This window comes from Polypterus senegalus, chromosome 12 (assembly GCF_016835505.1).
Source record: "Polypterus senegalus isolate Bchr_013 chromosome 12, ASM1683550v1, whole genome shotgun sequence".
Taxonomy (NCBI): domain Eukaryota; kingdom Metazoa; phylum Chordata; class Cladistia; order Polypteriformes; family Polypteridae; genus Polypterus; species Polypterus senegalus.
In genome coordinates, this window is record NC_053165.1 from 71,427,165 (window position 1) to 71,443,796 (window position 16,632).

Below are 16,632 nucleotides of genomic sequence, written 5' to 3' on the forward strand. Positions count from 1 at the left end.
GGCTCCAAAGGCATAGTGGCACCCCCTGGCGGTGACCATGGGCCCCTACAGGATTGAGCTTCAAAGCACCCGTGCCTCCCAAAGGTACCAGGGCGGTCACCCCCACATGGTCTGGGGAAGGCGCAAGCCCTCCTCTGGTCCTCCTGGGCGTCCCGGCCGGGTGGCCCCCCACCCAGCCATCTCCGACAATGGGTTTAGGTGTGTCATGTCCTAGTAGGGTGGTAAAAGACATAGTCCCGGCTTTTTTAGGATTAGTGTGATCACGTTGCAAGCGGAGCCGTTTCTGTTGAACTCATTGACTCTCTCCTTCATTCCACAGACTGTATGTATCATCCTGTGGGTGTCAAGCTACTGTAGTTGTATCCTTCGGCCTCTTAAATCCAATTTACAGAAGAAGAAGAAGAAGAAAAAGGATGCCAACACTCCAACGGTGAGTGAGTGCCCGTCCTCACTGACGGCTTCCTGTTGAACTCTGGCCACCTCTGTTACAGATGTTTTCCCACCAGCCAGTGCCCTCTTTGTCTGTGATGTGTCACACTTATGTGTAGACCTACTGAAACATTTACTTTTGCTTATTTGGCCAGCGTCTTTATCCAAAGCGACTTACAACATTTGAGGTACGATTGGTTACGCTTCTGTTTACACTTGGATCACAGGCAGGTGAAGTGACTTGCTGGTGGTCACACAGTGCCAATAGCGGGATTTGAACCCACAAACCTCCACGTTTCTTCTTCTGATTGATTGTTTATAAAGCACTTTAAAAACAACATCGAGGCTGACCAAAGTGCCGTACAGTAAAAACCCAACATATCAGACACACAATAACCAAACTGTAAATGAAACATAAACACATAAGAGCTGAAGAGATTCATAATAAAAAGTGTACAGATAGCCAACATCTCATACTAGGTTAAAAGCCAGAGAGTAAAAGTGTGTTTTTAAATAAGATTTAAAGACAGCTAGTGAAGGAGCCTGCCTAACCAGCAACGGCAAATCGTTCCAGAGTTTTAGAGCTGCAACCTGAAAAAGCCCGATCACCTCAGAATTTGTATCATGCCTTAGGGACACGTAAAAATGTCTGGTCTGCTGACCTGAGATGGCGAGACGGTACATAAGGGTGCAGCAGTTCCGACAAATAAAGTGGGGCACAACCATTAAAGGATTTAAAAACAAATACAAAGATCTTAAAATGGATTTGAAAGCTAACTGGAAGCCGAAATTGGGGTAATGTGCTCATGCTTTCTTGTGCCAGTTAAAAATCGAGCAGAGGCATTTTGCACCAGCTGTAGGCGAGCAATGGAGGCCTGGCTCATTCCAAAAAGAAGTGCATTGCAGTTTATCTCTCAACCTTCAGCCATTCCAAAGCCCAACTACTGAACAACATTTATTTTCCAATATTTTGGACATAACACGGAAGACTGAAGGCAAGCAGCCATGACGTTAAGCTCCCTCTGTCCCTGCAACTTAGCCAGCAGGTTTGACAGCTTTGCCACCGTTTCCTTTTTTTTCCCCTTCTAAATATGGTTAACATGAATTTTTTTTTGCTAAAAGATCGGGCAAATAGCCTTCCTCATATAAATGTAGTTCCTGCTCAGTTCCTGGTCCCCAGTACAGACTGGGCAGAAAACGTGTTTTCCAGGTAGATCAAAGACGAGTGTTTTAAATCTTTGAGGGCTGAATGTTTTTTCAGCAGCCGATAGGAATGCGCAGCAGAGCAACTGCTGGCCACCTGTGATAAAGAGTGGAAGTGAATGCGTTTTAGCAAAATACTTCGTGGACAGTGTTCTGCATATTATTGCTGAATTGGACTGTGATTTTGATGCAAGTGATCTGGAGATCGAAAACAAAAGTGATGTACTGGCCTCAGATAATCGTAGTTGTAGCCGCCGAAGCATAAGACGAGATCAAGCACGGGTAAAACGCGTGCAGAAGGAAATCTCTCAGTCCAAAAGTTTGCTTTAAAATTATTTAGTGAAAGTTAAAAGCAAAAAATCCACACAAGAATAAAAGAAAAATAGTTACACGTAGAATAAAAGGCAAAAAATGGAAAAATATATCTTCTCTAAACTTAGCTTTTCTTGTGAAAGTTTAGTTATTTCTATACTTAAAAGCTCTTAATTTCTTCTTCTGTACGCTTTAAGCATACGGCTTTGTGCTTATATAAGCGCGTTATCTTTACGTGTTACTTCACACACTCAAAGAGCCCGTAGGCCCTCAGGCACGGTCATGGTTTAAAAACTGTATGCCTCTACACCTTACACATGGCAAGGCTGTCACTAACTGAAGAATAAGATTTAGTCAGAGAAGTTAGAAATAGCTAGAATATACCAATACAATTCTGCTTATGGGGGTTTTAGGAACCTTCCATAGATTATGCTTTGTCATCTGGTAAAATATTCATAAATCTTATAGAACTAGGAAAATGTCTCTTAGAGTAGTGCTGAACGTGTTCTTGTAGTTGCCAGTTGCTGCGTGAAGGCACAAATACATGTCATTGTATGTTGACATCTGCCTCGAAAGAGTTAATGTTACTTTAGCTGTCCAGTGAGAAGCTTACTTGTCAAATTCAGATATTAAGAAGAATCAAAACACTTACCCAGCCTACATTTCACCCAGTAATGTTTGGGCTCTTGGCGTCTCTCTTCAACTCTTTTAGGGCTAATTATTTACTTATTTTTCTCTTTTGTCCAAGGGCTGAATATTTTTCCAAAAAACACAAAGCAATGGTGTCGCACATAAACCAACATAAAATACTTAGTGATGACAAACATCACTCTGTTTTACGTTCCATGAGCTATCTCTTCTTCTTCTTTCGGCTGCTTCTGTTAGGGGTTGCCACAGCGGATCATCTTTTTCCATATCGTCCTGTCTTTTACGGTATGTAAATTCACACACTTGGGACATACCTGTTTGTCTCATCACTCATAAGCTGAAAGGCATGTTCTGGGGGGGACGAAACGGCTTGAAGTATTTAGTGTCTGGTTATCTGAAGTGTCTGCCAGGACAGTGCATTGTCTGATGCGGCTCAGTAGGCAGCTTGTCTCCCATAGATTGATGTCTGTGTCGTCCTCTCTGGGTCAGTGTTGTGTAGGCTCGTCACCTACACCAGAGCTTTCAGCATTGCGATCAGCTGTTGTTTTTAATTTTTCAGATCATTTACATCAAAATTTGGAGTTTGATAAGCGTCTGTGTACTCCTCCCAGGTGAATGTTGCTGTAGGACCATCAGCTGCATGATCAGCTGATGTAGGTACCTGATTCTCGTTTTCAATCTCCAGATCAACCGCATCCAAATCGGAGTTCAATGAGTCAAGAGTTAGATTCTGCAATAAAACACACCAAAAAAAAAAAAACACAAATTAATAACACAGGTGAGTATTTTGCTTTGTGCCCAATGTCGATGCTATTCTAGACGTGCCATCCCTGCATGTGCACAACTACCATAGAGTAAACAAGTATAGCGGTATCCTGAGCAAAGAGGGCCTACCTATAACGTAACGGTGAGTTTTAACAATGTTTACTGCTTTTTGTTTCACCCTCTGCCCCCGAGTGTCGACTTTAGTCAACATCTGGCATAAAAGAGTTAAAGAAGGCAATAGTGTTGGGCTGCAGAGTAAGAACAGATGGAACCTACGTGCTACCCCTGTGACCATATTGCTTTTTTTTGTTTTACAGCCTGCCATTTTCACCAACTACCAGGAGTACATCTCGGCCTTACAGCTATTGATATCCGAGGTTCTAGATCACATTAAAGGGCTTGAAACAAACTTGACTGCACTGAAGCTTGATAGCCTTTCTTTGGAGGACCACACACTATCGGAGGTGGGTATCTTTATATCAGGGTTGTTCTAATGTCCACAAAGAAAAACTTCCAATGAGCGTCCATTCACACTGTGAAGGAGTCACCTGTGACGAGCAGGGAGTGTCAAAGGCATGGAATTAAAAAATGAAATTGTGGGATATCCTATGTACTCATTGTACTTTTTTTGGCAAAAGCTACATGGTACTCCTTCCGTGCGTGTTATGTGGTAGAAATTTTACGTTACTACCAAATTGTGGTTGTGAAATTTTGCAAGAATAAAACCATTAACGAAATGATAATGAGGGAGAGGAGAACATGACACGTTACACTAAGGAAAGAGATTATTTTAATAAGTAGTGACTTGTGACTATTAGAATAGTCACTTGATTAGCATGAGATGTTATTACAGTCTGTTACTTACAATACTTACAATCCAAAGTTTAACATGAACAGGTTAATAGAACACACTGGTGATAAGAAAGGAAACGCAGGGCACTGTAAGTCAGCATGTGTGAAGTGTGGCCGTCAGGTCATGTAGCGTACCAACGTCTATAATGATTATTGGACAACTCAATTTTTTGCATACACGTTATCGTCAGCAAAAATATTCCCCAGTGTGTGACCCACAAGTACCTGTACGTTTTAACACGGGTTTCGATGTAACTCTGGAAAGTGTCACGTACATCTGTCCAGGGGTAAAAACGGGGCCTGGCAATTAAACTCGAACGGGGAAATTGAACGGGGAATTCCCTACTCCGTAATATAAAGGGAATGTCTTGTTTGCAGTCGTCAGTTTTTTGGAATCCCTGTAGTTTTTCTGTCGTAATGTTTCTCGTCTGCTTTTCAGAAAGGTTGTGCGTGTAATTCGTTTTTCATTCACCATCGAGGTGTGAGACTTGCTGCCACTGATCTTCTGCTAATGTCGCTCTGTGCTTTGTCATCTGTTGTCTTTGTTGTTCTGAGGCCTGTGCTGGTTGGTCTTTTGTGATGTCGATGTTTCTGCTTTTGTGCGGTGGTGTGAGTCTGTAGGCTGGCGAGGCCGTTTGTGTTGCTCAGTGCTACGCAGTGTCTGCCTTTTCATTTTATTGGGAGGCTGACGTTGAAGTGAAGGAATGAGTAGGTGCAAAATGGTGGTGTCGTAATGCAGTTTTGCTCAGTAACAAAGTGTGCACCAAATAAACAGTCGATAATTGAAAAGAATTGAAGACTTGAAGAGAAGGCGAAGAGCAGAACTCTGCCAGGAACACGGACTCCTCGCTATTGTTGTGGAGGGATAGAGCAGTTGTGATAACTGTTGTTTATATCGAGCACAGGCGGACACAAGCGAAATAATAGAAGGATTAAAGAAAGAAACATCCTCGTAACAGGACAAATCAGTTATCAGGCAGGAGAAGAGCTGTTCATGGTTATCTTTTAATGATTCCTTAGCACAATGCCTTTGAGGGCACATTCTTCAAAAGCAGCCTGGTCAGAATGATCAGAGAATTAGAGGTTCATTTTATAAACTGTTCAATTTACATACATTGTCAACGTTTTGGTTTCGTTTAGTTTTGGTTCATTGGTTTACAACCAAATGACTTACATAAAATAAAAGTCTATTCTATTATATTCTGGTTCTTCTTATACCTTTGAGTTGAGCCAGCACCCTTGAAATCTTTGTGCATATAACAAGTGTCCATTCTGGTTGTCTTACAGGACATCTGCTGATTTCTTAGTCCTCTTTTGTTGTTCACTGGACCCTTATCCGTTTTCCTGATGTGCCTGCAAAGGTTTCCAAACTTTAATTAACCCTTTATGCTATTTCTTTAAGGGGAATGTTATGCTACCCTAAAATTATTCTTCCACAATCAGAATGCTTTTTCCATCTATATGACCCCAAGTGTGTCGTCAAGAGTTTTTATTAGATAGCGGAGACAGACTCATGATACACTTCAAATTCCCACTGAACCCAAGGCTATGTTCACACAAGCACTTTTTTTTTTTTTTATATCAAAAGGCGTCCTTAAATCTTGCATGCTGTTACATTTTCTTCATTTTAATGTAAAGAAAACCGATATTGTGATGTTTGGGCCCTCTGAGCTCAGAGTGCCTCTGTATATCCAGGAGGGGGCGCAAGCTCCCTGGCTGGAATAAGTTCTTTTGTAATTGTGGCGTGTTACATAACCTGGAGAATATATATATATATATATATATATAGGCGATACCCCTCCCTTATTGAGAAATCACATAGGAGAAATAACTTAGCTTTCTTTAATGATAGTTTATGCGGCATAACAGGCGAGGAAGCCATGACAAGACCTTTGGGTACTGGGAGCCCAATGTGCAGAGTCTGCCATTTTCATCGCTGTATTGGAAGGATTTTCCGGATCAGATGATGTTATCTCCCATATGTCAGTCAGCTTCAAAGGTGTGCCGGGCAAGGTTCCAAGGCTTTATACTCTTTCTCCATGTGCAGGCGCCCCTACTTAAATAAATTATGCCATTCCAAACAAGGAAAAGAAGATCCAATGTCATGCAGACTCTGACACACAGAAATAGTACAATGCCCATTTCGCAGTTGTCCTTAACTTGTCTTGCCTTAAAATGCTTTGCCTAGCACTTTTAAATGGTGGGCCCCTGTACTAAATCTGGCTCAGCTGTGCATGTGAGTAGAAATAAAAGAAAAGCAGATTTAAAATATTTGCGCAGAGCACAGTGACATATCTCTTATATATATTTCTCTTCTGGTTCGTCATGCTTCCTCTTCAAACCCGCAGCCCACACAGCATTTCTCGATTCCTATTCATCCTCTTCCAAACCCTTTCCCCACGATGCCTGCGGCCTGCCATACGTATTCTCGAGTCCTATTCCTCCTTCGGACTACCGCGTTCCCCACTTCTCTCTCATTACCCCATTTGTGTCACATCACTGCTCGATATCTAGCCTGACCGCGTGACCTTTCACTTAGGCCAAGTGTGCGTCTGGGAGTCTTTTCCGTAGCCTGCTACAGGAAGGAACTGTCTCGACCATTGCCATTGGTTTCGCTCATTGCTATTGGTTTATTGCTATTTTTGTTATACTGCGACGGTTGTTTCCGAAGCCTTTGTTATAAAATGAACGACAGTATCTTCTCTGTCGACGGGTTTTTGAACAACGTCTTCTGTATTTCGGGATCCAGCAACTGCCTGTTCCTGTCAGTGGGTTATATCTTGACACAGCCGGTTGCACTGTCACTACGACGTAGGGCAGTAGATTTCGTTGCATCACATTAGGACAGATTTGGAGACGTCCCAAGGACAAATGTTTGCAAAGATTTGCGTTAATCTACAACAACCAGTCTTCAGCCATGGTCAGTTGTTTGTGGCTTTTTCTAGGGTTAGATCTTTTGACTCATTATCTGTCGTGTCCAGCAAAACACCTATTCACAACTGCATCTTTCAAGAAGTATTTATTTCTTCTTGATATCTGAATTCCTTTCTCACCGTTTTCCGTTCCTATTCTTCCACCGCCGTATGCTACGACGGGCGTTGGCTAGTTAAACTTGTATTCTGATTACACTCGGATCGCACTTAAGGTTCACTAGCACCATAAATTGAACTCTGTGCTAGTAACTTGGGTGCGATATTTGATGGTGACCTCAGATGAAATAAGCTTATAATTTCTGTTGTTCAGGACCGTTTTTTCCAGCTAGGAATGTTTGCTAAGATCAGGCCCTCTTTGACTGTTGCTGATTTTGAAAGTTCAGCTCATGCCCTTTTTTCTTTGTGACTCGTTATACACTGGAGTTACCCAGCAGCCCCTTTCTCCTCTACAATACTGTGTACATAAGTGTGACCATATTTGTCCTCTATTAGCCTCTCTTCATTGGCTCCCCGTCGTTTACAGGGTTGATTTTAGGGTTCTGTTTGTTTTTAGGTGCCTAGGGCGGAGTATTCCTTTGAATTCACTTTTATCTCAGGAAATCAAGAATGAGAGAGACTGCTTTGGGTTTTAAACATATTTATCAGAGAGCTGACAGGCCACCATGAACGTTGTCATAGCCACTGAAATCTTCATGAATACTTGACGTTGCCTCACCTTTTTATTCCTACTCGCAAGAAAAATCTGGTCACATGCTTTAAGACCATTTTCTTTGTTGTAAGCAGATGTTCAAGCGGTGTCTCGTCTAATTCTTTATGTAGAATATTTGTTTTGACAGTGCAGTCCGCACCCCTGAAGCCTTGAGGGAGTTGTTTGAAGAAGGAACCTGGGACGGCATGTCAAAGCCGCCGTGCCCTTAGGATACATCCTCATCTTGATGTATTATTTACTTTTTTTAACCAAAGATGACAAATTAGAGTTCTGAAATGCACAATTAACATTTGGGGAAAAAAAAGTGTACCGTATGATAACAAATCACTTATCTTAACTACCATGGAAGAGTGTTTTAATTAAAAAGAACAGCTGACCCTTCTTGGCACCGCACTTCTAGAAAAGGGTCCCACTGCTTTTATGTTGAAACCAAACACAATTGTGATTCGCTTCTGCACACGGCAGTATATTTCATAAGACGTTGCATCTGAACCTTTGACATACTTTTTGATAAACTTGTCCGTTCTTGTTTGTCATTTTAATGAGTTGTGCCAATTAAGCAGATCTGCTTGTGCCGAAGTAGTTTGGACATGCAACAGGCAGATTTACACTTCTGTGTCAAGCCTACCTTGAACCTGTGCCTTAGTCCCGACTCTCACCTCCTCAAAAAATGTGACTATGTGCCACGTTGACCTGAACCCTACGACTGTTTTTGGCCGGTTTGTTAACTGCATTATTTCCTGAAACGCGTTTCCTTGTCTGAAGTAAACATGGAGCAGGTCGAGAAAATGCTTGTTGAAGACGTTAAGACTTGTCAAATGAAGGTATTTTGTCCACTAGATGGCAGCATAATATTGCCCCGTGCTTTTTTGCAGGCTTAAAAATGTAAATTGGATCATTAAATGTCACCCCGAGTGTGACTCGGGTTAACCGTAATTGTGTAGAATTCCAAGCCCGAGTTACACTTGAGGTTAACACCAAGGAGGGCCTTCCAGTCAGATAGTCCGTCACCCACGAGACTAAGGGGGCATCCGCTTGCAGTGCAAATGGCTTTACTCCCCAGGCTGGCGGGCTTGATGGTGTTAAAGGCATATGAGAAATCAAAGAACATAATCTTAAGATGTCCTCCTGGTTTGTCTAGGTGACAGTAGGCACGGTGCAGCAGGTAGACGATGGCATCTTCAACCCCAATCCTCAGCTTGAGCGGGGGTCCAATACTGCAATACCTAACCTGTGGGGAAAATATTTCCTGGACAGGACTTTTGTTATACTGTATGTGCGGTGAGTGCCACTGGCCTGTAGTCAGATGGGGCACTAGTATGTGCCTTCATTAACAGTACTAGGGTGTTGTAATGTGTTAGCCATTATGGATGTAGTGAGAAGTCAATCAAAGTGACATCTTTTAATGGCTAACTAGTAAGACTGCAATAAGCAAGCTTTAGTCATCTTGCCTGAAGAAGGGGCTTGAGTTCCCTCAAAAGCTTGCATATTGTAATCTTTCTAGTTAGCCAATAAAAGGTGTCATTTTGCTTGACTTCTCATTATATTAATTCATAGTAGTTAAAGGAAGACCACACATGCCCAAGTTACGGATCCCAAGCAATATGAAGAGTCTTTTTTTTCCTGCTCCCGGTAGGGGTTTCTACAGCGGATCATCTTCTTCCATATCTTTCTGTCCTCGTCATCTTGCTCTGTCACACCCATCACCTGCATGTCTTCTCTCAGCACATCCATAAACCTTCTCTTAAGCGTTCCTCTTCTCTTCTTGCCTGGCAGCTCTATCCTTAGCACCCTTCACTCTTTATACCCCTCATCTCTCCTCTACACATGTCCCAACCAACGCAGTCTCGCCTAACTGACTCCTAACCGTCCCACCTGAGCTGACCCTCTAATGTCCTCATTTCTAATCCTGTCCATCCTCGTCACAAATCTCAGCATCTTTAACTCTGTCACCTCCAGCTCTGTCTCCTGTGCCACCGTCTCCAGCCCCTATAACATAGCTGGTCTCGCTACCGTCCTGTAGACCTTCACTTTCACTCTTGCCCAACTGTCACATGAATAAAACCTAGTGGCCCTGAAACAACAGGCTACCACTCAGACCTCCATGCTTCTGCACTGATACCACAAGAATACTCAGTTTGTGGTTTTGATTCTGTCTGCACTGTGTAAGCCGTAGGAAAATCGTGCAGCCAACTTAACGTTCTAAATTCTAGTAGCTGTGAAATTTCCACCGAACTGTGGTTTAATTAATTAATATACATTTTGAAGCCTCTTCTCCTAACTTTTTCCCCTAATTTACTGTGTAAGTGGTATGGAAACAGGGATGAGGGAGTGCATGGTGTAATCAGATTGGTGTTTTCAACTAAATAACACAAAGTCCTTGTTTATCGTGGCGCTGGAGAGAGGAGTGGGTGACGTGTAGCATGTAGTTGAGAATTTCGGTAGACTCGGTGCGCACGACAATACTCCCAAGTGACTGCTCAGGGGAGGACCCTCCCTCATAATTTTGCTGTATGGCCCCTGGGGTCCAGGCAGTTGGAATGAAATGTGTGTTGCTTGCAGGAGTTGCATGTCCATCTTGAAACAAAGCGCAAGTGCCATGTGCAGGGTGAACAGTGGAGCTCGGTCACCTCTCTTCGATCCTTTTCCCCTCTCTTGTTGGTGAATCTCAGATAATTGACACGCAGTTTAAAATGAGAAGTGGTGAAGAACGTTATCATGAACGATATTTAGAAAGTTACTGGACTTGTGGTTGCCCTGTCTTATCTCTATTTTCCGCAGCCAGTCTCTCGATTAAGCAGACTGATAAGATCACAGGTCTAGTCAGGTGAATGTCATCCACAAGCTTTGGGTGGTAGATGGGGCTGCCCGCTTTTTTGTGTTTTTTTTTTTATTTCAGCAACTAAACGACTTTTGTGGTTAAGCTGGAGGTGATTATGCACAATTTTCTGAAAATAACCGCTTTTATCAGCAGGTGTGAAAAAAATTAAATTTAGTAATAGCCACACTGCAGATTAGATGCTCACACGTCTGCCGTTGTGACCCTCTTATCAGGTATTCCTCTGCTGTTGAGTCATGTCTTCCTCATTTGTGTGCTTCTCTGGTAGTCAAGACCCTTTGTGAGCTCCTTAGCTTATTTTTTTACGATTTGGAGGAAGCCTTACACTTTTTAGACCATTGGAGGTGGGAAGAATTGGGCCTAGTCACATTAGTTAATTTAGACATCATTCACCCTTAGATACGCCTCTTGGACCTCTAGATGTCTGGGCGTTGGTTTGAAATGTTGAGTCTCTTGGATACAGCAAATAAGGGACATGGTGGTCCACATTGGTATAACATTAAACAATCTAATTACAATCCAAGATGTGTGGTAATGCTGGCTGAGCTTTGACGATGACTAAGAAGGCTTACCGATGTCTGAGGTGCTTCATGGAGGGCTGGTTTGTGGTGGGACAGGGGAGTCCACTTTCTGAGGAACACCAGCAATTGGGTGGTGTAATCTTTTGGGAGAAGCTTAACACGCGGTGTACATGAATGAGAACAGAGATGTCCAGTTACGTCATGAGTTCCAAAATCGGTCTGTTGACGCCTCTGAGAACCGGCCAGCAGAGTCCGGGGTGTACAGTACATGAGCCTCTCTTGGGGCATCCCACACGTTTGCAGCAGTGGTAGTGGACTTGCTTTGGATTTGGCTTCATTTTAATGGCATTGACTCTTTAGGAGGAGAGGGCGGTACTGAGAAAGACCTCTCCACTCCGCGTGTCCATGCCACGTTACCGAATTTCACTTCCCTCCTACAGGAAGGGTTTGCACAAATAGACTTTGGTGCCCCGTGACATCACTTTATCCAAATGGGCCATAAAGTATAAACCTAACGTTTTAGTTTTAGAAATGCTGTGTGGCTGCTTCTGGAAGGACATTGAAACCAACATCTGCATCCGTAGGATACCACTTTCTGATCTTGGGTAACCCACCCCAAACCAGGTAGACATTACTTAATGACAGACTCCTCTCTATGTTCTAGTCACTTGACGGTCACTTCGGCCATTGTGCTGAATTCTGAATGACTGTTGCACCAGCCTCTCTGTTTCATGCTCGCCGTTCCATAGACCCCCTCTCTGTTTTCAGACATCTCCCTCTTCTAATTATTTGATGATCACTTAGCCAGTCGGTGGGAGTGCCGTAATGATCACACTTTGGTGCCTCAGGGTTTTCCCACCTCTTGTTTACCCTGAGCTGCCCTTAATGTCTGTGTGTGTGTCTGCAGATATTGAAACTTCTAAAGCCACGCAGCGTTTTCTGGAAGTCGGCATGGGAGGCACTTAGCTTCCTTTTGTTGAACTTGATCTCGTCTCTCTCGCTTCAACCTCTCTTGCCTATTGTTCAGCAGCTGGGGTGCGGCCCACTAGCTTAGTTAATGCATTACTTGAATTTCCCAAGGGAGATCGCCTACTCTACCTGCCTTGCCTCTCAGAGTACTGGGATTTATTTTGTCAATATCTTGCTCAAGTTCCAGTAGATGCCTCCAAACTCACTGCATGGTGCTTCATCCACTTAGATAAATAGCCAAACATTCTGCCGGGGCAGCACAACCAAGCTAAAAAATTTAAAAAATTCATGAATGGCTGATCCAGTCGCCCGGTTCCAATCCAACTGATCAGGCCTTCAGAATGCTGAGGAGAAAACTGAAGGAGACAAGCCCCCACCCCCCTCCCGAAGCAAGCAGCAGCTGAAGATGGCTGCATTGGAGCATCATTAGAGAAGACCCTCAGAGCCTGGTGGTATCAATGAATCTCAGACTTCAAGTGGTCACTGCATGCAAAGGATAAGCCACAAAGTCCTAAATATGACAACGGCTTTACAGACCTGTCATTGCTGTGTCCCCGTAGACAAAATTGTTGTATGACTGAAATGTATACCGATACCATCCAATGAAAGTCACTTCAATCACGTCTGAATTGTTTGATTTGTAATTTCAAACTGTGGTGGTAAATCAAGTGTCATTGTTCCACTCGTTATGGAGGGCGCTGTAAATATCGTATGTTCCACTCTGGTCATAGCTGTCCATTGCTTCCTCATAGCATTAATAAAACACTGGCCTGGTGGGCCAGGCAGTATGCGGAAACTATGACATTTTTTAATTTTGTCTTGTGCTAATTGAAGAATTGATTGATGAACCTGCGGTGGTTCCATAGATTAACGAGGTGTTGGCTTCTTTCAGCGATTTGTTGTGCTTTGAGGATGACTTGTTTGGACCACAGTCTCTTTCTTTGAGTAAAGGCTGAACATGTGTAGCTCTCCCTTCCTCCTCCTCCTTTATGTGTCTGTCGCTTGCAATCTTTGAAGCAGGAAAATTTGGGGCCTGCCCGGTTGTACTTGTTCAGAAGACTGATGGCCCAAGTCTGGCGGCATCCTTTTTGGTTTTCCTGTTCTCTGCTCCGCGCCAATTCAGAGAAAGCAGAACTGCAATTGTTTTATGGACAGAACAGGAGCTAACTGTTGATGGGATGGCAGCCCACCCAGAACATTAATTCTTTTTTTTTTCCTTTCCCCATTTTGCACTGCTTATCAGTCACCACAGAATGCACTCCTTCTCATGTTAAGCCATTAGGGGGCTTTACTGACCCTCATTTTATATTTTTTATAACATGCCTTTTATTTTGCTGAACGGGCTATCTAAAGTGGCTTGCTAATCAGAAGGGCACAGGGCTGCTATCTTCCTAACGCTGATGTTGCGTTGCATGACTTTTTGTTGTCAAGCATCTCAGATTTGCCGATCTCGTCATTGCTCCTCGTCAGATTACACAACTGAGAAACGCAGCCCGTGTTGTATTTACCAAATTGCTCCCTCTGCCTGACTTGAGCGGTGCTTTACAAAGGGTTAGCAGCTGTAGCGAGATGAGCAGCATTTGCGGCCATTTCATTCTTTTTTTTTTCCTATTCAGTTATGGTATGTAATAAAAAGAAACACCAGACAGGAGAGCTTCTCATCTGTTTGTGAGGTTCACAGCACATGTCTGACTTGTTCCTCGTCGTCACATCATTTGCATTTTCACTGGTTTCATTTGGTTGTGAGCCTGCCCCCCTCTGACTAATGAGAAAATCAGACCTGTTCGATTTTAATCCTAGCTGATCGCAGACTTGTTGGTCTCCGTCGTTACACATGCCACATTAGACGATCGGTTTCACAAGAGTGCACGCTTGTTTGGTTGTGAGCCCTCCTGCGTACACCACCAGCCCCTCCAACCCATGTGATTTTATTGTAGCCGGTTGCAGACTAGTTATCCCGCTCATTTATTATGTCGCTTTAGGCGATCGTCTTCACTGCCGCCAACCGCCTCCGACTGGCTAAGATTATGTAAATGAAGGCTACGACTGAAAATTGATGGAAAAGTCGTATACGTAAGTAGGCCACTTGAGACGTTTGTTCATAGTGTGTGTATACATACGGTGGATTCATACAGTCTTGAGACCCCGTCACTTTCTTCACACCTTATTGCGCTGTTGGTTTCATTTTAGATGGAGGAATGTTCCGTTTTTGGAGGCTCTGAGGTGAAGGATCGATCTGCACTCGTATCTGGAATTTTGATGGTTCAAATCCCATTACTGCAAGAAGGGATCCTAATCTGTTGTCCCCTTAACCTGAAAATTGATCCGGGGTGCTGACCCTGTGTTCTGACACCCCAACCCTAACCCCCCAAAGGTCACGCAAAAAGGCAATGTCCCCACTGGGATTAAGAATGTATATCCAAATCGATATCAATCTACACTCCATAACCCATAATGACCGTGAAAACATGTTTTAAATAAGGTCTGCAAATTTATTAAAAAGGAAAAACAGGAGTCTCTCATTCGTCAGGTGTAGCACAGAACTCTGGACCCTGTGCATAAGCAGCCTGTGTGGGCCCCTTCCTCTCAATCCTTGTCTGCCACACGTACTTTTCATTACAGGCATCAAGGGCCCAACCACCCGTGCACCCTGGGTAATCATTACCCCAAAACCCCCACACACACTATGACGCCCATGTTTGTGGATGTGGATCAGAGAGATGCAGGGCAAATTGACTCCAGTACACAGCACAGCAGAAGGCCGAGATAATGAGCACCTGTTGACGTTGAATGCGAGACCGTTGCAGTAACCAAGGGCAAGCTGCTCTCAAGGCATCTGAGAAACTAGACTAGCTGGTGGGTCTTTTTGGACAAACTTGAATCGGTTTTGTCCACTTCGGTTGAGGTGACAAATAAACAAAATGGCTGAAACGGGCCTAAGAGGGGAAGTGAGGAAATCCAGCAGCTTAGCCAGTCTTGCTGGGCTTTCACAATTTGCTGTTCCCAGTATACCTCAAACCCTCATCAACTAACCATGGTAGTTTAGATAGTGAATTTCGGACTGAAACCAGGAAGCACTCCTTTTATTCAACGACAAACTACCGAGACACAAGAGTTGAATCCGAAACCTTGACAACATTTAAGAAGGATCTTGATGAGATATTTCTTCAACAAACAGGCCTGATGGACTGAGTGGTCTCCTCTGGTTTGTCACGTTTCTTCTGTTCTCGGTCGTCATCTTGATGTGCCGACAGGTTAATTGGTCGACTTGACCTACTTGTGAAGTTGAAAATTATCTTCTTTTTTTTTTTTTGTCATCTCTGTCTTGTCTATCTTACCCAGGCGGAGAAGAAATTCAAGAAGATGGTGAGAGAGAAAGTGCAGAGCAGTTACCAGCGGTCGTTACAGGAGATGGCCGAGCTGCTCAAGAAGAGACTGGACACAGTGAAAGGCTTGAAAATTTGATTGCTGGCCGTCGCTCTTCGGGGCGGCCTGTAAAATCCAGAACTTCCTCCTCTCTCGCGCATGAAGGACGCGTCCTCCGAAAATAAAAGAGAAAATGCATTTTAGAATAACTACTTAATTAAATTATTGTACATAACGTCTTCAGGACAAGAAACGCTCCTTATCTTGGGGTTACTACTATTTTTTGTTTTTTTTTTTTTTCTTTTTGCATATTCATCATCCATAATTTGGCATCCACTTGTTTTACCTGGAAAGAACTTCAGGAAGGGAACGGTAAGCAGCTGCTCTTAGACACAAAAACCTGTCTGTAGTGCAACTCTCAGATAATAAAAACGAAAAAGCTCGATCGGCCATCCGGCACTGTGAAGCATTTCATTTCGTACAGCCAGCCTGCAAGACAAAATTTGTATTCTGCAGCTTTTGGCTACTTTTTTTGTTTCCTTTTTAAACTTTTTGAAAATTTTGCAATGTACAGCTGGGCAGGCCAGAGCAGCGGCATCCAGCGTGTAAGAGAAAAACGCACTGCGGAAAGCCGATGTTGGCAATTTTTTATTTTGTTGTGTTTGTTTTTTTAAATATGAAACTTATTTCTTAAAAAAAAAAAAAGCGCAAGAAGCAGACGGAGTGCACCATTGAGTGAAGAAGTTCTGACCAACTGGAAGATGACGAGATAAGTGAGGACGCAGTGGCAATGTAAAACTTTTGTGTTTTTGTTTTCTTATATATATATATATTTTTTTTTTTTTTTTGTCCCCCACCTTCCCAAATTCTCTCCGGCCTCTTGCCAGTTATTTAATATGCAAGCTAGGATGGGTGCACCCAGGGGTGTGCTGCAGTCTTATCGGGTGTCCCGTAGCTAAAGATGGGAGTAGAGGTTGTATAGCTGAAAGGTGGTATATCTTGGCCGAGACCCGGGATGTTTGTGAATATGTATAAAGACTTCTTTTAAAGAACAATAATAACGTGCACAAGATATAACGGTAAGTT

The 16,632-nt window shown here is 43.2% G+C and overlaps 1 protein-coding gene across 1 annotated transcript in view; it reads left to right on the forward strand.

Moving 5' to 3' along the window:
• The window catches only part of naa25 (N-alpha-acetyltransferase 25, NatB auxiliary subunit), a 44,338-nt gene extending 28,087 nt beyond the window's left edge, over positions 1-16,251 (forward strand). The window contains exons 20-22 of the mRNA XM_039771331.1: positions 320-430; positions 3,675-3,821; positions 15,523-16,251. Of these exons, the coding sequence (XP_039627265.1) occupies positions 320-430; positions 3,675-3,821; positions 15,523-15,645 (381 nt within the window). The 3' untranslated portion in view covers positions 15,646-16,251. The remainder of the gene's footprint in view (positions 1-319; positions 431-3,674; positions 3,822-15,522) is intronic.
• The last annotated feature ends 381 nt before the right edge of the window (positions 16,252-16,632 follow it).